At 37.4% G+C, this 23,816-nt stretch overlaps 1 protein-coding gene across 1 annotated transcript in view; it reads right to left on the bottom strand.

The window, feature by feature from the left end:
• St8sia6 (ST8 alpha-N-acetyl-neuraminide alpha-2,8-sialyltransferase 6) overlaps positions 1 to 23,816 on the bottom strand; it is a 121,960-nt gene that overhangs the window by 3,240 nt on the left and 94,904 nt on the right. The window contains exons 4-5 of the mRNA XM_027928444.2: positions 5,454 to 5,598; positions 1,709 to 1,821 (exon numbers count right to left, since the gene is read on the bottom strand). Coding sequence (XP_027784245.2) covers positions 1,709 to 1,821; positions 5,454 to 5,598 — 258 coding nt within the window. The remainder of the gene's footprint in view (positions 1 to 1,708; positions 1,822 to 5,453; positions 5,599 to 23,816) is intronic.

The raw sequence follows: 23,816 nt of genomic DNA, 5'->3' as shown, positions 1-23,816 counted from the left end.
TGTTCTGTTCCAGGCCATATGAAACACAGGGAAAAATGAAACAAGCACTTTCCTCTTTGATACAAAAGATACACCAGAAAATAAATATGGCACCTTGGGGAAGTAAATGTCAATTATAGATAGGAGGCCAAAGCAATGACCTTATTAGTGGGCCTCCTCTATCAAACCACAGTCCCTTTCTTTTGAAGAATCAAAAGTGATTTCCAAGATAGTATCACAGGAAACTCTTAGGGGAAATATACATATTACATATCATATAGATACACGGTCACAATAGTATGGTTGTAGCATAGGAATAGTATAGTTATTGACTAATTTTCATTCCTTACACATTTAAGTTGTAGCTCCAAATTTTTTTAAATGGAAAAAAATAAGCAGCTTTCAAATTTTCTTATAAACTATCAACATGCATAGGCAAAATAATTACTATCTTAAAAAATTAAATAAATTCTAATGACATCAACCACACCTAACCCTCATTTTGCCTTTCAATTTGAGTGGCCAACTTCAAAAGGAACTCTCTGTTCAGAAAAACATCTGGCATCAGCAAAAGTAAAATCTAGAGGCAAAGGCATTTATTTTGGAGTTTTAAATGAAATAACTGCTGAGACTGTTTTGTTTGTTTATGTTTTGAACCCAAATTTGTATCTCCTATACTTGCTATAAAGTAAAATCAATGTTTAGACATAATATTCAACACAGATGTTTGGGGAATTTTAAGTCTATAAAAAAATCTATTGCAAGAAAGGTTATTTATCTTCATTATGGGTTTTTCCACACTGGGAATTTGACTGAAATGGCTATCTTAACATTGACCATGAAGAACACATTCAATAACTGTTGGTCTGTCATTTTCTTCAGCGTAAAATTTTAAAATGAGATTCAAGTGAGGAGGAGCTATTTATTGAAAAATCATAATCTTGTTTTCAACTGATAAAAGGAGTAATGTTAAAGCACGAGGGATCAAAAGACCTCTGATATATAAAATCAATACTCCTAAAACGGAAAGAAACAGGTTTCTTCCAACTCTTTTAAAAGGTGCATTTCAACTGAAAACCATCCTCAGATGGATGAATCACCTTTCTGTCATACTTTGAGAGTGGAAATGCTTTGTAGCATGGCTTATTAGTATGAGGCACACATAGAAACCGCTTTTGTTTCTATTTTTGTAAACTAGAAATATCAAGATAAAAAAATGATTTAAAACCAGAATTGAGGGAACCTGCAAAAAATATTTTTTTTAATTTCAAGACAGAAAATTAAACAATGATGTTCATGGCTTAAAGTGTTAAGATCAGCATTTTGCTTAGCTACTGGAGAACAACTTCTCTGACATTCTCTGTAAGAAAAAAAAAAAAAAAAAAGATCTTCAAGGTCAGATGAGACTGGGAATTACTCCTCCCTGGAGTCCTTCCCAGAGAGCAATGCTATCTATTCATTTAAGTGGTGAAGGCCCTGATAAGTCTTGTAATCCCAAACCCTCTTTCCCTATGATTTCTTTCTATCAACAGTAGATGAAGATGGCACGTTTTCAACTTTATGGTATGAACCTCATGAGCCGTGTAATAATTCAGGCAAGCCTACCTGGGTAATCTGTGGATTTTAGCATACACAACAACTCAAAGTCAAAATTGACACAGGGTATATTTTCATTACCCCCTTTATCCAAATGATCTTTGGTTTCCAAGAAACTATTGACAAGTCTTACCTAAAAACAAAGTCAAATTTATCTATTTCAGTTCCGCAGAGAGAGTTATTCAGAATCCCCCCATTTCCAACCACGGCACACTGATTATAAGGATACTCCACAAAGGGCTGGGACTAGAAGAAAAGAGTGGAAAACTAGCATGAAATACCATTCATTTCAGAGCCACAAACACCATCAGCTTAATTCCAGTAACTTAACTCTTCATATATGCTAAGCAGAAGAAAAAAAAAAAAAACAAAGCAAACTGATCAACTTATTATGGTTTCTAATAAAATATCATTCCATAAACCTGTTTGATTTCTCTTAAGAGGAAAAGACAGCACATAATATATACAATAAATGTAAGAGCACAAAGCATAACAAATTTGCATACGAAATATAATATATATCTCGTACATCATGTAAGCAGTAGAATGGAGTGGCAAAATTTCATATCTTTCCAACAAATGGACATTTTCACACACACAAAAAGGAAAATATAAAGAAGTTATAAAGTAGCATTAAATCTTTTATTCTAAGGCATAAAATTAATAGGTAATTTAGCAATAGTTTCCTGTGCATCTTAAATAGAGCTTCAGGCTCAGTAATGGTTTAGATTTATGCTTGCTGGTTCTGCAAATGATCAGCCGGGTGCTTCAGGGGGACCTCCTAACTCTGGGCTGACATACTTCATATCAATTTCAGAGGCCTGAGTATTTTTCATTTCCTCCTAGAATCCGCCCCGCTTATCCCACAAGGTTTCCCATTTTCCCAGAGTCCTCCACAGTATGAAATATAACGTTTCAATTCAACAGTGCACTTCACCTTTTCTGGTCACTCCCTTAAAGTAATAATGTGTACTTGAGCCTGCAGCAATAATACCAGCTCATACCCCACAGTGATGACGTCCTGGTCCTTCTACTTTGTCTCTAATATTAGAATGTAAGTCTTCAAGGGCATCAACGTTGTTTTGTTCCTTAGCTTTTCATTTCCCTTCATCTTTCCCTCCATAACTAGCCTTGCACAATGTACGCAGTGAGTACATACTTATGTTTCCCCAGGGCAGACCCAGCAGTGTGCTGGAGCTGCCTCATTCAGATTGTAGGAGCCAAATGAACAATATTCAAGAACTCCATGAGTTGCCAGCTAAACTACTGGTGTCTTGAAACCAGCCATGGTGTTGGTATTGAAACCACTGAAAATAGCAAAGGCTCTAAAGTCTAAGACAAAACCCCTCCCCCAAGCCATTTCACCAACACCACTGTCCACAGCTCAGGGCTGATATGGTTCTGGGCAGCGCAGAGTGCTGGCAGAGCCCCGAGTCACTAAGCTGCCACCTGCTCCCAATGCTGCATCTGGGAAATGCCCAACCAGCCAAGAGAATTTTGATCCCGTACTTCTTTCTTTGTAATTTTTGTCTGTAAAATTTAGCATTCATATTAAACTTATTGCACGAAAGGCACCAGTCCAAGTGTATAACTTATGAGCACATTTAATCCACACAACCATCTCATGAGCACTTCACAGATGGGAAAACAGAGGTATGAATTTAAGCAACAGCTACAGAGAAGCATAGCACTCCCTGTATGATCCCAGGCATTCTGCTCCAGAGAACCTTCTGGTGCAGTTTCTTACTAGTCAGTGAGTACAGGGTTAATGTAACTGTGTGATTTATTCCGCTTCATATCCACAATGCCTACCAAAGCTCCTGCCTTTTAAATGAATGATTCTCTGATACCTCAGGCTACTTCATGTCACTGAACTTTCAGCTCAGGATGTCTTCAGACAGTGTTCACTCACTGTGTTCGTCACCTCAATAAATTCTGAATTTTATAGATAGGGTAGAACACAAAAATGCAAACCTGCTCTTTATGGTACAATAGAAAAGATTACTGAGGGATATATATCTCAAATTAAGCACTCAAAATAATGACTGTGTTCTATGGTTTCTTGGTCAACTGGGGGGAAACATCCATATGCTTTGGGATCTCATGTTCAGTAGGAGATGAAATAAATTACAAACCCTAAAATAAACCTCCTAAGAAAATGTAAATTTGCATGGCTCAACAGCCTGCTCATTGCTCACTCTGGTTGAAAATCAACTTTGTTGTTTTCCTTTTCAAGTAACTTTACCAAGTTTTTGGAGAAAGTGACTATGCACCATTTATTCAAAAGCATTCCTTGCCATCTGCTGTGTGCCCAGCCATCCTACGGGTTGTGGGTTGTGGAGGGGCAGAGTAGAATAGGGTGGGCAAGTATGCAGCAAGGTAGGAAAGTGGTCAACTACACTATGAGTTCCATCCAAGGAAGATGAAGTAACAAGGGGTTGCATTGGTTCTAGAATTTCCTTTTCCCACTAGTCCAAACTAGTCCAAACTGGATGCAGTTATTCATCACCTGCAGATTATCAACACTTATGCTATTTCTTTCAAGATGCCAAGTGAGAGGCAGAAGATCTTATGCTTCTTGCTGGTCAGCAAGATACACACTAGCAGAAGTTGCATGGGTAAAGAGTTGCCCACTACAGTCCTCTCCAAGGCCTTCCTAATAAGGAACAGAAATATTCTTTTGTTATTAAATTTTCAATTATAGGCCATTCCATTGCACCACGAGAAAGCTTTATGAGTTTCCTTCTTGAAGAAACATGGTCTGTACAACTATAGACCATGAATTGCATTCATTTTGTTGATTTCAAAAGACCATATTTTGTCTTCATAAAAATTTTCTCTACTGCCAACTATTTTCTTTATGAGTTAGTTTTTGTCCCCCTTCTTTTCCACAAAGCTTTTGGTATTTTTTTTCCTTCGTCATTTTCTGTTTATTTCTCATTCATTCTCAGCAAATTATCCTTTCTCTGAATTGTCATACAAAAAAAATCAAAGCAATTTACATGAACAGCAATAATTTAGTTGAAAGAAGTCAAAAGTCCAACAGAAGGGAATTAATTATAAGACTCTAATATCCCAAGGTTGGCAAACTGTGATTCCATTTTGGACCACATTGATTTGGCCTCGTAATTTTTAAATGGATCATGAAAAGATGCCTGAGAGTATATGTTTATACACAACCAGATTTTCGTGACAAAAATTTTTCCAAGTTTGGGTTTGTATTTAGTGATAAGTTTTTCCACATTTGTGTCCAGCAATAGAAAACCATATCATTACTGATTTGTTTTCTTAACAAGTATATGTAGTGGGGAATGTTCTAGGAGCTTTGGCTACACAGTGCAGACAATAACCTCTATATTATGAATATTTGTTTATTTTCCACAAATTCTTACATATTTACTTCCCAAAGATAAGCCACATCAACCTACAGTTTCTTCGTGAAGGAATTGATGTAGTCACCAAAGTTGACAACTAGAAGCATCTTATTCCAGTATTTAAAGTGAATGTTATCTGCACAAGCCCCAGTAATTACAGTAATTATAATGAAGAAAGCTCAAGTGCCCCATCTCATTGAGAGACAGGAAGAGTCAGTAGATATAAATGACAAATGTCCTTCCCTTATAGCCACACCACATTCAGAATTGCCCTTCTGTGGATGGGGATGTAGCTCAGTGTGGACCACTTGCCTAGAATGTGTGAAGCCCCTGGTTTAATCCCCAGCAGCATAAAAAAAAATGCCATTTAAAAAGGTTTCACTATACATATTTTATACAACATAACAGAAAATGGTAGTATTTTAATCATCCAACCATTCATTCATTACTGTAAGTTACAATTTGAAGTGAGAGAAAATTTACCCACAACAAATTTTTACTCACCGCAGGAAGCATATGAAAAATGTTCTCTCCGATCGGGATTGTTCTTTTACTTTCCACCTCGTAGCTCATGTTAGTTCCAACAGGAGTGTTATTTTGAGAAACCACGAAGTTTTGAATAGCATCACAACAGGAAGTAAGTTTTGCTCTGCAATGGGTAAGATGGAAAGTGAGCTGAGGAAAGAGACTAGGAAACCAAAAATAGAGACCACAGTGGAGAAGGCGAGAGAGGAGCTCCACAGGCTGACTTTCCAAAGGTGGACAAAAGACAGGGTAAAAATGGCGGGGAGCATGCTGAAACAGACCCGGTAGGGGGTCTTCTCACCAACATAAAATACTCAGGAGAATAACATTTGTAAATATGAAAACATCCTGTAATGATGTTATTATAATATTAGAAAGAAAAAAAAAATGAAAGAATACATGAGAGCACTCTCCTTCATCCTCAGTTTCAATTGCTCCATGTCAATTGCAATCCAAGAATATTAATATTGGTCTTGACTCTTTCAAAGGAGGGGGACCATATTCATATAATTTTCATTATAGTCCGTTGTTATAATTGTTCTTTTTATTATTAGTTATTGTTATTAATCTCTTACTCTTCCTAATTCATAAATTAACCTTTATCTTAGGTGTGTATGCATAAGAAAAGCAAGGTAAGATAGAGTTTTGAGTCATCCACTGTGGGCTTTGTGATGTATCCCCTGAGGATAAAGGGGGAAGACTGTATAATTATTTTACAATAATTATAAAAATACAGAAACTAAGAACAGTGTCACCATCACTGGAACAACACACAATCAATTTGTAGGAGACACAGCCAAGGTAAAGAAATGCCATTAAATATACTGATTTTTAAGTGAAATGAATGTAAACTTATAATTCCTTACTGGAAACCCAGAAAATGTTAATTAGTATCAAGCTGTACTTCAAAATTATTACTGTAGAATGAAACATTATTTTTAGAATGCAGATCCAGCAAGGTGTTTTCAAGGATCATCAGAGTTAGCCCTCAGCCTGTAGCAGGTGAATGTCAAATTGCTCAGGATTTATATTTTGTCTAATTTTTTAATTCTCCAGGGACATAGATTCCAAAACATCTCTTGATAAATTATTCCAGGGTTTAATCAACCTCAAAGTCTGGGGATTTTTCCATTTGCAGAACTAAACCAGATCTTAAATCCCTTTGCTCTGATAGTTCATTTTATGGAGTTTTCTCTTAGGAACACCATATAATTGGAAACAGTAATCAAACATTTGATTGACCTTTCAATCTTGACAGAATTTCCTCTTCTCTCAGATTTTTCCTAATAAGAGTAGTTTTCCATTATCTTAGTCACCTTGTTCCTCTTTAAACCCTGACTTATTTCTCCATGTTACTTTAAAAATATGTATGCAAGCAGGATACCACCATGGGAGAACAGACAGTGGGTCTTCTGCTAGAGCTGACTTCAGTGACATTGATTATAATTGGTCCTTTCCCATTATACACTTTTATTACTGGTTCTTGGTTCTTCAGGGCATACTATTGTATACGTTCCTACTGAATTTTGTCCTTTTGAAAAAAATACAATGCTCTAATTTGTCATGCTCATTTTAAATTCAGTCTTTCTGAATTCTGATAATTCTTAAGGGATGAAAGTCAAGGTGGTATTATTTGTACCCCAAGGTCCAGGTTTTCAAAAGTGCTTTACATTATCAGTTAACTTATTTCACAAAAATGTACATTTTCTCCCTTTTTTCCCCATATTTTGTATTGGTGCATAACAATTATACATAATAGTGGGACTCATTGTGGTATATTCTTCTTAATTGAATTCTGTCACCTGCTTATTCCTTTTTGTGTTTTAAAACCTATCATTTCTGAAGGAGAATTCATGGAGATTAACAAAAGAAACAATAAAAATGAAACGATGCATAGTCAACAACATGGTACTAAGTAGTATTTAATTATAAATTTAATTTGGTAGCAATTCATATGACACATTGCAAACTCAGAAACTTTTATGTGTTTATGATTTTAAGTGTCTCTTTTATCCAGCTTTTTGAGAAACTGAAATGTAATAAATTCTCATTTACCTTTGACAAGTAACTTAATGTCTTTAAGGATATTTCGTGCTTATAAGAATATTGAATCACCAAAAACATTAACCAGAGTTCCCATGGTGCTTTTTTATATTAATAATTTTTTTTCTGAAATTATATTTTTAAAAATATTGTTATAAAATTTTCAAACCTACAGGAAAGTTGAAAAGTTGGAAACTGGGCACCAGCTATATTTTATGATTGACTTTTTATTAATTCTGCCTTATTGTGTATCTATCTACCAATTTTTGTTGTAGTTGTTGCAATTCAAAATAGACTGCTGTCCTCGGTACACTTCACCTCCAAATGCTTCCTACCTCTCTCTACTCCCTTCTCAGTCATAGAGGCAACCATTTTTGTGGTTTCTAACTTTTTTAACCACAGGTCAGTTTTGCCTGATATAAAATATAATAAAGAGAATCATATAGTAAATGTGATTTTGTGTAAGACTTCCCTTATAGCCTAACCGCTTTGGCAATTCATTCTGTGTTGCACATTTTTATTGCTACAATCATATTCCATTTTATGGATGTACCAGAGAGAGGGTAGCCAACCTCCTTATACTTTTTAAGAAATCACTAACAACAAAAAATTTAAATACCGAATTATGCATAATAATCTGCTGGGAAAAATATCAGCATAATAATCTGAAATATCATTTCTGAAGCCTTCCTTTAGTCACAAACTAATTAAACTTTTTAAGTCTATGTATTCTGCTACAGAATGATAAATGTATGCATTTTGTCACTCCTCAGCTATTACTCTGGCTCAGAGTAACAGCCAGTGGCAACATAAAACCGAGCTGCTTATAATCAACAAAATAAAACAGATTTAAAAAAAAAAAAGATCTCTGTTATTCCATTTCTATCAGCCTCAGGAGAATCAACTCTGATCTTTGGTCACTCCAAAATGAACTAGATGTGTTCACAATAATGAGAATGGCAATTCTTCCCTTCTTGTGAACAAAAGGTGGAGATATTATGAGATGGAGAATACTGTTAGTGTTAATTGGAAAATCCACCAATTCCATGATGCCCAAACTATCTCTAATGTGAAGTTCCACACTCCACAAGAGTTGGTGTCCAGCCAGCTTGACAGGGACAAGCCAAGCATCGACAAAGCACTGTATTCTTTCCACCACATTTGCACATTCATTGCCACTTTGATTCCCACTTTGTAGAGGCAGAAAATACTATTATTTTCATTTCACAGATGAGAAAGCTGGGGATGAGAGACAGTAAATGATATGACCAAAGAATTCAGGTTATAAACAACTCAAATCTGCATCTTACGATAATAAGTTCTTGATAGTTTACACGAGAGTATATTGAAATTGTGAATAATGCTGTCACTTACTCCTCTTCCTTTGGGATGCTTTCCAAAATGGTACCATGATATAATAGTCATTCATAAGCAAAGTGATCCAAGCATCATCTGGCTGCACAATCTGCCTAGTCACAACCCAAAAGCTACCATATCATTTATACGTACGTTAAATGCTTCAAAAACTCTATCCAGATATAATTAAACATGAACTTTTGTTTTCCATACAGGATGTACAGGGTTCTCTGTGGGACCAGGGATATCAACTGATCTGGTCAATGTGCCCTAAACACTTGCTGGGTCCCACATGTAGCAACTTCCTTCCCATAACCCAGGTTCAAAAGAGAACACACGGTTCATCCCCCGCCCCCAGAAAAGAATCAGGATTCCCTGGACTGCACCGAGTTCCAGAATTCAGAAGAATTTGTGTACTTCCCAAAGTGCCTAACTTTCAAGGAATAGGTTGGTCTGGGTAGAATCCAGCTTCCTATTTTTAATCTTGATCTATAAATATGGAATCTGAAAATGTACCAACTCATTTTGTATCCCAGATGGTCTAATAAATACACTTTTAAGAAAAGGATATTTCTTAAGTTTATAGAAATTCCTTTTTCTTTTTCACCACAAGTGCTATTTCCTTTGTTTTTATTTTTGGTTTTCTTATTTCATTCATTTAGAGTCTCAGGTCAAAATTGTCTTTTAGTTCTAAATGGAATGCTACCTGGATTTTCATGAAATGTTAATGACTCCTTAAGGCTTATAGCAGTCAGGACACTATTGGACACACTGAATACTAACGACCTCCAGCTCTGAGCCCATGGTTCCCAGGCATCTCTTCTGTTTATTAAACTCTTTGAGATTCCCTAATGAAATGTGGGCCATTCAGGGCGGTGGTGCCGGGAGAGGCTGCAGGCACCTTCTAAGTATTAACAAAGAACTACCATTCTAGGATTCATTCTCTGTGCTTCTAATGAGAGTCCTGGAAAAGGAGCTTCAACGTAAAAGCACCTGCGGAAATGCGAAGGACATGCTTGCCATTCTAACCGTTTCTAATAAAGCAACCCATTTTTCCCCTTCATGAAACCACAGCATACTGGGCAAAGTGATATACCAATTGTCCCTCTTAAGATCCCTTTCATTTCTTTTAAATTTATAACAAACAGAAATTTGATGGCCCTTTCTGGTTGCCTTTCCTCTGGTCCCACCCTACATTATACAATTCACAAATTGACCAGTAATGCCAATAACAAACACCTAGTGCAGTCTCACTATGTGCTGAATATTTTATGTAGGTCATTACATTTAAGCCCTCTGATAATCCAACAAAATAGATACAATCAAAAATTCCCCTTTCACAATTGAGGACCACTCGGGATCACAAAGTTAAGGTCACAGATCACATATTCACTCATTCGTTCGTATTTGTTTAGCTTCTATGAAATACTGAACACTATGAGGGGCTGTCCACACTCTGGTGAACAAAATGATCATTTACTTTGCCTTCATAGTGTTTATGATCTAGTAGGGAAGGTTAAAAGGATGAATTGTAAGGTACTAAGCAGGATTAAAACTCAGAACTGAAGTCCTTACTCTTTTCTCAGTGGAATTTTCTAGAACACTCTCAAGTTCATAATTAGAAGCACTTAATAAAGAGGGCTGTGCGAGCTCAGAGGGTCTTTCTACTATTATTCATGTCAATCATGTAATAGACCCCATGCTCACCTCCTCACTGTCATCATGCCCCAGTGACCAAGCAGACTGCTAATCTCCACATCTGCAGAGGGGCCTGGGAGTGCAGCTCCAGTGGCTGAGGCATGGGGAAAGTGGGAGAGAAGGAATAATTCAGCATTGGGAGTTGAGACCAAGTCATGCCTGCTTAGGGGCAATTTGAAGGATCCTAGATTTGCAACTTTTAATTGTTTAGTTATAACTCAGCAGTGTGCATTGACTTCCCAAAATTCAAATGTGGCCTGGAATCACATAATTCAAGGAAGAGTGGCTGGATAAGAGAGAAAGACACATTCCACTCTGATGCTCAAGCCATACTCCGTGTGTTCAGGTCTGTTGTTAGAAGCTTTTCTTTCAAAGGCTCATTGACAAACGGGGGCCTGTCTGGATGGATCAGATCAAAATCCGTGACAGATGAAGAACCAATAATATCCAGATAGCATTGGTCTGCACAGCTTCAGGAGATTCATAGCTGTCTTCAAATCTTAGGACAATACATAATATGAAGGAGGAAATAAGAATTAATGTATAATTTCAAGTACAGAATGAAGGATGTTTGGGTTCATCAAAATCCATGCAATGAAATACTAATCTTCAATGTGATGGAATTAGGAGGGGAGTCTTTAGGAAGTGATCAGAGGTAGATAAGGTCATGAAAATGAAGCCCTGATGAATGTGAAATTAATTACAATGAGAAGTGGGCTATCGGCCACCAAGAGAAGGAATCTCATCTGAACTTACCACAATCATACTGGCATACTAATCTTGGACCTCCAGCCTCTAGAACTGGGAGAATAAATGTTGCTTACACCACCCAGTCTATTGTATTTTGTTATAGCAGCCCGAGCTAAGACAAGGCATAGAGCAATGCATAGAGTAATTCAGCACACATTTACTGGGCAGTCCTAGGTGAGGTTCACGATCCAAGGTCATGAGAATTACGGCTTGCAAATTACTCAATGCAAATATAACTAAAATAAAGGCGGGCCCTAACTTCCAGGAGCTTATTCACACTAGGATCAACAATTGTAAGATGTAATTGGTATTGATATCATTTCAATATAATGAGACAAGAAGAGGCTATAAGAGGAACATGAGGGAAAGGCACTTCAGCTAACCTGTGGTTTAGGGAAGCTTCTATAGAGGTGGCATTAGCACAGCACCCAGAGGGTCCTCAATAAATATTTGTTCATTGAATGAATCAACCCGTGCTTGGATAATACAGAGCAAACAGCAGCTGGAGACCAGAGAGAGGAAGTCTGGCTGGGAAGTGGCTGGCAGGCTACCGCAAGAGAACTGCCTAATTAAAGACTAGCAAACACAGTGACTCGGGAGGCTGAGGCAATTTCCAGCCTCAGCAGTGTAACGAGTTCCTGTTTCAAAATCAGAAATAAAAAGGGCAAGACAATGATTGGGTGATGAGTCGCTCTCTGTGGATTCCCCTGAAGTTCAATATTCCCAGTAGAATTCATTCATTTCACAATATTTATCAAGAGCATCTTGTGCTCCAGGCACTGTGCTGGACCCAGGTAGAAGCCAAGGAATAATGAGGCACCATCCCTGCACTCATCCTGCACCTAGAACAGCACAATTTAGATAAGTAGAAATTGGGAGATGCTTCAGAGCAAAGCAATAAGGGTGCTTAACAGTTTGCTACCTACTATTTAGAGGGAAAGGTCTGTCAAACAGGGATTTTCTTTCTACAAAGGGTCACTGAACCACAGGAAAGAGAATCGATAGATGCGTGTGCAAGCAGAGAACAATTTGATCCTCTCCAGAGCCATAGAAAACACTGTATTCATAAACTTATAAATTTTTGAAAAGAGGCATGGAAAATTCTTTAATGAATCAGAAAGCATATATATATATATATATATATATATATATATATATATATATATATATTTAATTTTAGGGTTTTGTTTTTTTTCTATTTTATTAACTGCAATATGGAGGTAGAAAAGTTAAGGAGAAAAAGCAAATCAAGAAGAGAGAAACCAAGAAGGAGAAAACAAAACAAAACAAAAAACAGAGACAACACACAACACACAGGCACAGCATAAGACAGAAGAAAAAGACACATAAAAGGGAGAAAGACTTGAGAAAAGCACAGAGGACAGAAGCTAAAAGATAATTACACACAAACATCAGGGATGTGATACGGAAGTCCAGTCCTTGTCCTTGATGCTGATACAATAAAGAGAACAAAGTGGTGAGAAAATGGAAACAGAAATTTTACTGCTTTGCTAGCAAAGGAGAAAGGCTACGGACTCAGGACCCAGAGGCTGCCATTCAAACTGCAAAGGGAAACAGAGGGCCTTTAATCACAATGGCTCAGGAGGCTGAGGCAGGAGGATTTCAAATTTGAGGCCAGCCTCAGCAATTGGGACCCTGAAAGACTTAGAGAGACCCTGCCTCAAATTCAAAAAAATAGAATGGGTTGGGGATGAGGCTTAGTGGTAAAGCACCCCTGGGTTCAATCACCAGTACCAAACATGCAGGGTTAGGGGAGGAAGATGAAGGTTGTTTCCAAGATCATTATCAGTAGATCTAATTACTGTTTAACTTATATCCTTGAAAGAGCTTTTGTTCTCCTTTCCAGGTCCAGAGTTTTTTTTTATTCTTATGGACAGTGAATGCAAGGCAGATAGCTTAACTTAGGACAGAAAGAATGTTAATCTGACTTCCCCCAAGGTTGAGGAGGGGAAGAAAGAAGAGGAAGGAAAAAAAAAAGAAAAGAAAAAAAGCCCTTGCCAGTTTAAAAATAAGCCACACTAGTGGTTGAGCAGCAAGGTTTCTATTCCAAGCATGAAGTGGACCCCCGTTATATGAAAGGAAGCTCTGTTATAGATAGACCCCTGAAACATACAGAGAAATGCAAATGTGCACATTACACTGAACCACAGGTTTATGCAGACAGAACACTCCATAGAAACAAGGCCAGAAAGAGAGACAATCTACAGGTTCAGAAAAGAACATTAAAAGGATCAATGTGTCAATTTAAGGTTCATGTACATAGATACCAAAATAATAACAATAAACACATCTTTGTTGGTATCCTTCCAACAAACTTTCCATGTCAGCTTATTTGAACCTTACATTTCTAAGAGGGAAGAAAAACTATCACACTCACTACTGATATCCCCAGTTTTCAAATGTTAAAACCAAGTCAGAGAAGTGAAGTGACTTGCCTGAGGTCATACAGCTAATAAATGACATGCCAGGGCTTTGAACCCAGGCACTTAACACTGCCTGATTCTCCCTCATTTGCACAAATCAATCATAACAGAGAGACAAAGAGAGAAGAAAAATCACAGTCCACCCAGCTCCTGTTTCAAGTCATGCGGATTAACTTGAACTTCAGGGGGAAATATCTACATCTTCAGATATTTTGGAAATTGTGATTAAATCTTTGTAAGCCGTGCTGAGTTTCCACACCTATATGCATAATAAATGGGGGGAAATAGTAACCAAATCCCTTCCTCCTGGGGCCAGGGAAGATCCAGCCAAGTCCAGGTTAAGGGGCTGAAGGTGGAGAACAGAGGTCCATGGTCAAGGATAAGGCCAAAAATTCCTACCTAGGAAATAGATTGTTTGGGGCTGGAAGAACCAAGGCAAAGAATAGACTAGACTAGTGGGGGAAGGAGGGTTGAGAAAAATTGGTACATTTGAAACATATTTAGTATGTGAAACTGCTATGTTTAGTGATTGACTGGAAATGGGTACTGAAGGAGAAGATGAAGGACATCAAGAGTCATGCCCAGGTTTCCCATTGAAGTCTCTTGAGGAAGGGTGGTACCTCTAGGGAAGAGCCTAAGCAAGGGTGGGGAGGACAATGGTTGTTGGTAATGAAGGTGCTGACCTGTTATGGTTTTAATTCATACTGAGACTCGTAGATGGAAAATGGATCCTTAGAACCCTGAAGTGTGATTGTGAAAGAGCTGGGTTGTGAGGTCTTTGAACACAGGAGAGAGACGAAACCAACTGGCTGGCTTCAGATGCCTTTTGGAATGAGCACAAAGCAACTGCAGAACTGATCTCTCCAGAAACCCCTGGAGCGCTCCAGTGGCATGACTGTCCCCTGCCTTTTCAAAACTGTTAAGTGGAAGTCAATTGCAAATTACGTAAGTGTGAAAAAAGCAAGTTCTAAAAATACAAGGTCAACCGCAAAGATGAATGTTAAGATTTCTGAATATATTTTAGTTTTCAGACAAAATCAATCCAGGTCACTGTCATTATTGTTCAATGTGTGAAAAGCATGTAAAGAAATCATTTGTATCAAACTTCAGTTGACAGTTGATACTTTTATTTAGTTAGATATTTGAAGGGAAGATTAAGAAATCTTTTTAAAATTTTTTTTTGTTGCTATAGATGGACAGAATGCTTTTATTTTATTTGTTTATTTTTATGTGGTGCTGAGGATCGAACCCAGTGCCTCACACGTGGTAGGCAAGCGCTCTACCACTGAGCCACAACCTCAGCCTAAGAAATCTTTTTTTTTTTTTTTCACTTTCAGACTTTGGCAATATATTGAGATCCTGGACTAACACTATAATCTCATGAAGACAGTTTTGTGATTATAATGCTAAATCAGTCTTATGTGAAATTATACCAACATGCTACTCTGTGAACATTTCTTTTTTCTTTTTTCTTTTTTGGTGGGGGCAGTACTGGGGATTGAACTCAGGGGCACTTGACCTCTGAGCCACATCCCCAGCCCTATTTTGTATATTTATTTAGAGACAGGGTCTCACTGAGTTGCTTAGCACCTCACTTTTGCTGAGGCTGGCTTTGAACTCTTGATACTCCTGCCCCAGCCTCCCGAGATGCTGGGATTATAGGTTTGCACCACTGCACCCAGCTTGTGAAGCATTTCTTTTTCTTTTTCTTTTTTTTTTTTTAGAGAGTTTTTTTTTTTTAATATTTATTTTTTTAGTTTTCGGCAGACACAACATCTTTGTTTGTATGTGGTGCTGAGGATCAAACCCGGGCCTCATGCATGACAGGCTAGCGCGCTACCGCTTGAGCCACATCCCCAGCCCCCGTGAAGCATGTTTAAGGAAAATGTTCCCGGTATATTTTGAGTCAATGCCACTTTCTTTTATAAAAGTTCTCATTATTTCCTGAACTTCAACTGACTAGACTCGTTCCTAAATGTTTGCCCTGGTAAAAAGAGCTGAATGTGTATCTCAAGGGTTTCATCCACACTATGGGTCAGCGTCTTGCAGGTGGAGGAACAGGCAGGCAGGTCATCCTCATGGTCATTTGATTAGCCTGGTTCACATACACAAATGCACCCTCAGTGCTCCTAGAAAGCCAAGCTCACATTTCAGGCTCTTTTCCAGGACAGCTCCCATGGCTCAAAGAATTCATGATCTGCTTTTTTGGCTTCAGCCCTGAACTCAGCTTCTGATTTTGCCTGGCCTCTGGGAGCCATGCACTTACGTTCCTGCTTTTGGCCTCTGGCTGCCTTCCAATTCATGACTTTTCATCTCTGCCCTCGGGCTTTGCCTTAACAGAACCTCAAATATGAATTATCCATTCCTTCACTGAACTAGAGATTCCTTATTCAGTCCCAAGCATGGGCTGAATAATCTGGGGGAAAGGCAGGATGTATAATTATTGGCTCTGCCTATAATCAGGCTGATTAATTTTCAGGAAATTTAGAATCGTTTCTGATTAGACCGCAGAGCATGTGATTTGAGTAGCTATCTTGAAAAGGAGGGACAAGCTATGAAACCCACATAGTAAAGTCCTTTTCTACTGAAAATAATGCACAGGAGGATTGTAACTTAGAAAGTTGTAGCTTCATACTTGCTCCTCTATATGACCTATTTTCCATCATGAAAAGATCAAAGAGAGTTCAAAGAGAACAAATTGAATAGGGAGTGTTGGTCCTTACCGAGTGCATGGCATAATCCAAACAAAATGATCAGAAAAGCAAAACCCTGGCATATGTGTGTTTGTACCTCTCCTTCCCTTGGCAGAGGTTTGGAACTGAAACTATTATAACTTTATTGGTACATCATCGACTTGCTATATTTATTATAGATAGCAAGAGCTTAAACCATATTTAGTAAAACACTAATTGTAAGTTAGTAAAATGATATAAAACTGGAAATACTAATATCTATTGTATACTAAGACTCTAACATATAACAGACTCTGTCCTGAATGTTTTACATAGTGAATATTCACAAAAACTCTAGAGACAAGGATTATCTCCATTTTACCAATAAAGAGACTGGCTAGAAGTGGCTCAGCTAATAATAACAATGATGATACCAATGACCAATAATCAAATGATGCCTTTAGGACATTCTAAGGGGGAATTCATTCAATCACAGAGAACAAATTTAATATACAGTAGTTCCCCTTGATCTGTAGTTTTGCCTTCTGAGGTTACCAACAGTAAATCTGAAAATATTAAACGGAAAATCTAGAAATAATAATTTATAAATTTTAAATTGTATGATATTCTGAGTAACATGATGAAACCTCATATTGTCTTATCCAAGGAGGAATCATCCCTTGTCCAGTGTATCCATTTGGTATATGCTACCTGCCTCCCACTTAGTAGTCATCTGGGTTATCAGATCTACTGTTATGGTATTGTAATCCCTGTGTTCAAGTAACCCTCGTTTCACTTGATAATAATCCCCAAGCACAAAAGTAGTGGTGCTGGCAATTTTAATATAATATATGTTTATAATTATTCTATTTATGATTAGCAATTATTATTAATCTCTAACTGAGCCTAATTTACAAATTGAATTAAAAAACCATGATGATGTGATGACACTAATTTGAGAATCAACTGGCTTACAATGAAAGCATGTTTCAAACTAAAGGGAGAGTTTGTGTTATGAAGAGTTTGTGTTTATCATAAGTATGTATGTATAGGAAATAACAGTATATATAGGGTTCAGGATACCATTTGGAGTTTCAGCATCCACTGCTCCCAAACATAAGACGGGACCACTTTATAAAATTAAAGACAACAGATAATACAAAGGAAAGTCAATAAGACACATAGTGCCAATGTAAAGTTGAGTCTATGCTCCTGAATCCAGAAACCAAATTTTAGGCTCCAACTCCTACTTTCTCTACTCAACTGAGGCCCATATACAGCATGCCCATGGATCATAAATCAACCAGGTCTATAAATTAAATAACCACACACATGCAATGAAAATTTATTCTTATGACTGATGTAAATTTAAATGAAGGTAAATTTCAGGATAGCACAGCAACAACTTATTTGGGTTTAGGAAGGGATAAATGAAGGTTAGTATCCTTGAGGAGGAAAGGTGGGGGAGGCAGAAGGGACAGCGTCGTCAAGGCTCAGTGGATGAAGCAAGTACAGAACATTTGATGAGGTACTGGACCAATATAGGGGAGCAAAATAGTGGGTAGTGAGGCTGCAGAAGCAGTGGTTCCCAGGCAACGCAGAGTCTCCTGGGATTTTAATTTTTGTCTTGAGTAGGCTGCAAACTGTTTGTGGCACAGGTAGAAGTTTTGGAAGCAAGTCCTGGCCAAAGTCCATAGTCCAATTTGCATTAAAAAATACTTCTATTAATTTTATCAAGCCAGGAATGGATGAGAATGACCCAGCATGGTACATGGTGACCAGGGGAAAAGTCACAAGATAAGCAGAAGGTAACAGAAGAGGGTGTGTATAGACAACTACTTCCAGGGTTTGTGTCATGGAGGAGAAAGTGTTTTTTGAGTATGTAAGAAGTACAAAAATCATGATGATGTGCTGACACTAATTTGAGAATCAACTGGCTTACAATGGAAGCATGTTTCAAACTAAAGGGAGAGTTTGTGCTATTAAGAATTAACAATGATCTGCAGGGCATGGTGGTGCATGACTGTAATCCCAGTAGCTCAGGAGGCTGAGGCAGGAAGATCACGAGTTCAAAGCCAGCCTCAGCAAAAAGCAAGGCACTAAATAACTCAGTGAGACCCTGTCTCTAAATAGAATACCAAATAGGGCTGGGGATGTGGCTCAGTGGTCAAATGCCCCTGAGTTCAATCCCTGATACAAAAAAAAAAAAAGAATTAACAGTGGTCTAAGAACCCACAAGACAGATCTAGCTACCTAGACTACTGTGAGAATTCCAGGAATCCAGAGGGGATCTGTTGTTAGTTTGTGTGACTATCAGGTTGGCACCACACTGATAGGTAGGATAGGGGAACAGATAGCTATCCCTGCTTCAGGATGACTCATGACGTTAATCAGCCAGTGGCATTTTATTTTCAAATCTCCAACTCACAAAATTAGGAAGGTGGGATGCGGGGCTGGGGATGTGACTCAAGCGGTGACGCGCTCACCTGGCATGCGCGGGGCGCTGGGTTCGATCCTCAGCACCACATAAAATAAAATAAAGATGTTGTGTCCACCGAAAACTGAGAAATAAATATTAAAAAAAGGAAGGTGGGATGCCCTATGCTTTTAGAATTAGAAAGTCAGACACCAGTGGTTATCCGTTAATGAATCTACTTAGACCCAGAACCGAAAAAGCCAAGAGTGTTATCAGAATACAGAAGCCACATTCTGTATTGCCTCTTTCCTCTTCCATTGGAACTGCTGAATGCTCCCCAGAGCTGCCCCACCCCAGCATATTTCTCTTCAAGATTATTCTATTGAATTCCTCGTCCACATCTTCATTTTACACCTGTCCTGTGCAGGAGTGGCTACTTATATCAATTTGCACAAGAAAACTGGTTAATTATTTTGACAGGTTATCACAGAGTAGACAGTGGATTAAAATGGTCAAATTTCCTCCAAGATCAAAGTACAAAAATTTTTTTAGTATTATAACAAGGACAGCTATATTTAACTTTCAGTTATCTTACCAGCACTTACAAGATAAAATCCAAATTCCCAGGGCTCCATATAACATTACATCAGCTGCCTAAAAATTAACTATTCATTCTTCTCCCTGGGATGTAAATGCACTTATACAGATTTATCTCCATCTGTGTTCTTCCTCTCCTCCTGTCTGAATTCTTCATTTTCTTCAATTGGCTTCCTTCCTCAATAAAACCTTTTCTACAAACCCATGTCTCAGGGATCTGCTCCCCCTCTGAGTATCCACAGTGATCCATGGCTTTGTCCCATATATTATCTTTCACTGGTAGTTATCTATTCTTGCATATATGTCACCATATTGATTAAAGTTTCTGAGAGAATGTTCTGAATCTCATTAACATCAAAAAGAAAATATCAAGTATGTCCAGTCCTGACCAGTGAACTGGATATATATTCCTGTGTATATATTAAATATTCAACAAAAAGCACTCGTTTATTAATTCACCTCATTGCGTATGGGAAGGTGTGTGTTTGTATAGATATAGCTCAACTTAGACAACCTCTCAATTGTTCCTAATACCCACTTCTATTGCCACAACCTAAGGGATCCAAGCAAGGGAAAAAGGGTGAGCTCAGAGATGCTTGCTACAAGTCCTGGCTTTATAGAGAGGAAGTAGAGGATCAAAGCCTTCTTCAGAATCACTAGCTAAGACTAGATCCCCAAATGCCTGGTCCTTTGTTTGCTCTATTCCTGAATGTGGGGTCTTAGGAGACTGAACATAATCCTCTATCTTGAGTGCCTTCTTTCAGGCTGCTTCTTCCAATCTCATCACCACTATAACATCCTTCAGTCTCCCCAGAGAAGTTTCATATTTTCATTTGCATGACAAAATACTCCCATTGGATGATACTGGAGACATGTCAGCATTGATTTAACAATAGATTAGCCTATCTAAGACAGACCACATTATGTTGGCTGGACTTGCATATGCTGTTAAAGACTTGATGAAAGGATGTAAGAACTCAGAGGAGGGGCAGGAAGAGAGAAAGTGCCTGGCACAAGGCAGACTGTCAATAAATTAAAGTGTGTAAGGACTGACATGAAGTTGAAAAAAGAAGGGAATGGAAAGGAAGAATTGGCCGAAATTGAGCAATTTTCCCAGAAGGGATTAAAAAAAACCAAAACACTGGAAAAGTCAAAACTTTTAGAAAACTATATATACTCTTCCAAACTTGATTGAAAATGGAAGCCACAGAGGAGTCCTCATACTTCCCAATTTCAAACTCACTGTAACTTGCAGCGGTGGCATAAGGATAAATAGCTCAGTGAAAATAAGTGGAGACCCCAGAAATAAACCCTCATGTTGATGGTAAATAATATTTTATGGTCCCTACAACAAATGTAACTAGGACAACTGGAATTGAAGCTAGTTTCTTAGTTCATACCATACACATAATTCAAAATGGATCATAGACCCAGGTGTGAAAAGTGAAACTGTAAACTCCTTAAATACAGGCATAAACCATGATCTTGGGTCAGGGAATGTTTTCTTAGAAATAACACCAATAACACAAGTAACAAAAGAAAAATAAATTGGATTCCATCAAGATTTTAAAGATTAAGAACAGGATTAAGAAAACTGAAAAGCAACCCACAGAATGAGAGAAGACACTTGCAAATCATATATCTAATGAGGAAGTGTGTACAAAATAAATATATGAAGAATATTTATAACTCAACAATAAAATGAAAAATAGTCGATTTTAAAAATGAGCAAAAGAGCCAGGTTTGGTGTTACATGCCTGAAAGCCCAACAACTCTGGTGGCTGAGGCAGGAGATTGCAAGTTCAAGACCAACCTCAGCAACTTCATGAGGTTCTAGGGATTTAGGGAGACCCTGTCTCAAAATAAATCATTAAAAAAATGGCTAAGGATGTGGCTCAGTGATTAAGCAAACTTGGGATCAATTCCTGGTACCAAAAAGAAAAAAAAAGCAAAAGATTAGAATAGATATTTCTCTAAAGATATAAAAATGGCCAGTAAGCACATGAAAAGATATTCAACATCATTAATAACTAGAGAAATACAAATAAAGACTACAAGATAACATTTCATACTCATTAGGATGACACAAATTTTTAAAAAGGACAATAAGGAATGTTGTTAATGATGTAGAGAAATTAGAACCTTTACATGTTGCTGGTAGGACTGTAAAATATGCACCTACTTTGGAAAATAGATTGACAATATCTCAAAGTGTTAAACCATATAACCTAGAAATGCCATTCCTAGGTGTATAACAAGAAATGAAAACATATGCTCATAGACAGATACAAATGTTCATTTAAAAAATCATTATTCACAATAACCAAAAGTGCAAACAAAACAAGTGTTTCTCAACTAATGAATGGCAAACAAAACATCCATACCATAGAATTCTATTTGATAATATAAAGGAATGAAGTATTGATATATGTTTCAATGGATAAATTTTGAAAATAATCCTAAGAGAAAGAAGCCATAATCCTCTATCTTGGCCACATATTGTATAATTTCATGTATATGAAATTTCTAGAACATATCTATAGAGTTGAAAGTAGATTACTAGTTGCCAAGGGCTATGGGGAGTTGGAATGGGAAGTTACCGCTAATGGGAATGGATTTCTTTGGGGAATAATGAAAATATTCTGCAATTAGTGGCAATGATTGTACAACTCTGAATCTACTACAATATACAACACTGAATTATACACTTTAAAGATTACACAATGTGTCAAGCGTTGAAGCTGCCATGCAGTAGGCATTCAATAACTGTTTGTTTGCCTCCTTTCTTTTCAGAAACAGTCTATTTATTGGTCACTGACATCTAACACAAGTTACTATACCCCGGAGATCAAGAGAGATCTACCACACAGTAACTGGAATTTTGAGAAAGAATAAGGAAGACAACATTTGGGAACATGGAGTCCTAACATGGCATGGTGGCCCTGAGACTCCAAGGCATTGGATTGGAAGCAACAGAGAACAGGAATTGCTGAGACCATTTTTAAAAGATTTTGAAGAACTGTAATGCCTTCTGCTGTCATTTATTTAAAAACAATCAATTAAAAAATATTTTGAAAAAAGGGGGAGAAAAGGAAACCTAGAAATCTGATACAGAGAAGATATTCAATACATCTGGAGATGTATATGAAATATAAAACAAGGAAATGAATTCTTCACAAACTTTACCATTTTGTTCATCCTGTCCCTCAACCCAAAGTTCCCCTTCAAAACTTGAAAGCCATAGAAAAATTTAAGGGGTTGTGTGAACTAGTATTCAACATGGAAACCACACAAGTTTCAGTCTGAGAGAATGAATAAAGACCAAATTCAATCAGCAACTCAGATAACTGCATTTTTCCATTCATGGCTAATGTATGCACGGATATTTTCAAGTTTACGAAAGAGGAGCTCATATACTCGAGTAGAATATAAGAACTAAACCAAAGTAAAATAAAATATAAATGAATATGATTATCAAAGCAAAGGAGATGAAGTCTATTGAAATGTAAACCCAGCAGTGAAGCAGTCATGTTGAAACACTGGAGAAGGTTTGTCTCCTGGGATTTGTACCAGTGTTTAAACAGTGCAATACATTGATGAAGACATTGCAGGCAATGGTATAAGGTGAGGAAGATTTGAAAGACAGAATGGCCTTGGAGGAGGCTTATCTGACATGGGCACATACAGCAATATAGTTAATACTGAGTATGACTTGGGAGTTAATTTTTGAAATAGAATTTAGAAGACACTGAATCCCACGTGAGTTCAATGCATTTTTATAGCCAAGTTTATATTCTGAAGACTAAGGAGAGAAGCTGGTCCCTAATGTCCAAGAGCTCATTTCTATTATTAAATATAGCAGAAGTAATGATATGGTGTGGTTTTTGTGGCTTTTCTAAATGCACAGGCATGCTATATGGCATGACAAATAGAAGATGATATGACAGGATATTAACAGTGAAGAACAGTCTGGGTGCTGAGGAAAAGAGAAAAAAAGGCTTTTTCAATCTGACAACTGACCCAAAACACCTATCATAAACTACACACATCTTCTTAAATATGAAAAAAAAATAAAATATGTATTGCTTTCAGCTGTCATCATAGTCACCTTGTATGAATTGTAAAAGCAAACATTTAAAAGGAACAGGAAGGAGAAAAACAGTGGCTCTGAAAAATGAACGTGGTCTTCCATAATCAAAAAAAAAAAAGTCTGAAACAGAGATGATTTTGCTTCTCTCTAAGAATCTGTGCTAGAGGACAAAAATCCTGGAACACGAATATTGTTCAGGAAGTGTTGGCCAATTTAAAAATTCTAGGCTCACAAATAGCTAAAGAAATAAACAGAACTATTACTTTTGTAGAAATA

This window comes from Marmota flaviventris, chromosome 12, assembly GCF_047511675.1.
Source record: "Marmota flaviventris isolate mMarFla1 chromosome 12, mMarFla1.hap1, whole genome shotgun sequence".
Lineage (NCBI taxonomy): Eukaryota > Metazoa > Chordata > Mammalia > Rodentia > Sciuridae > Marmota > Marmota flaviventris.
This window is presented reverse-complemented; position numbering and strand designations above follow the sequence as displayed.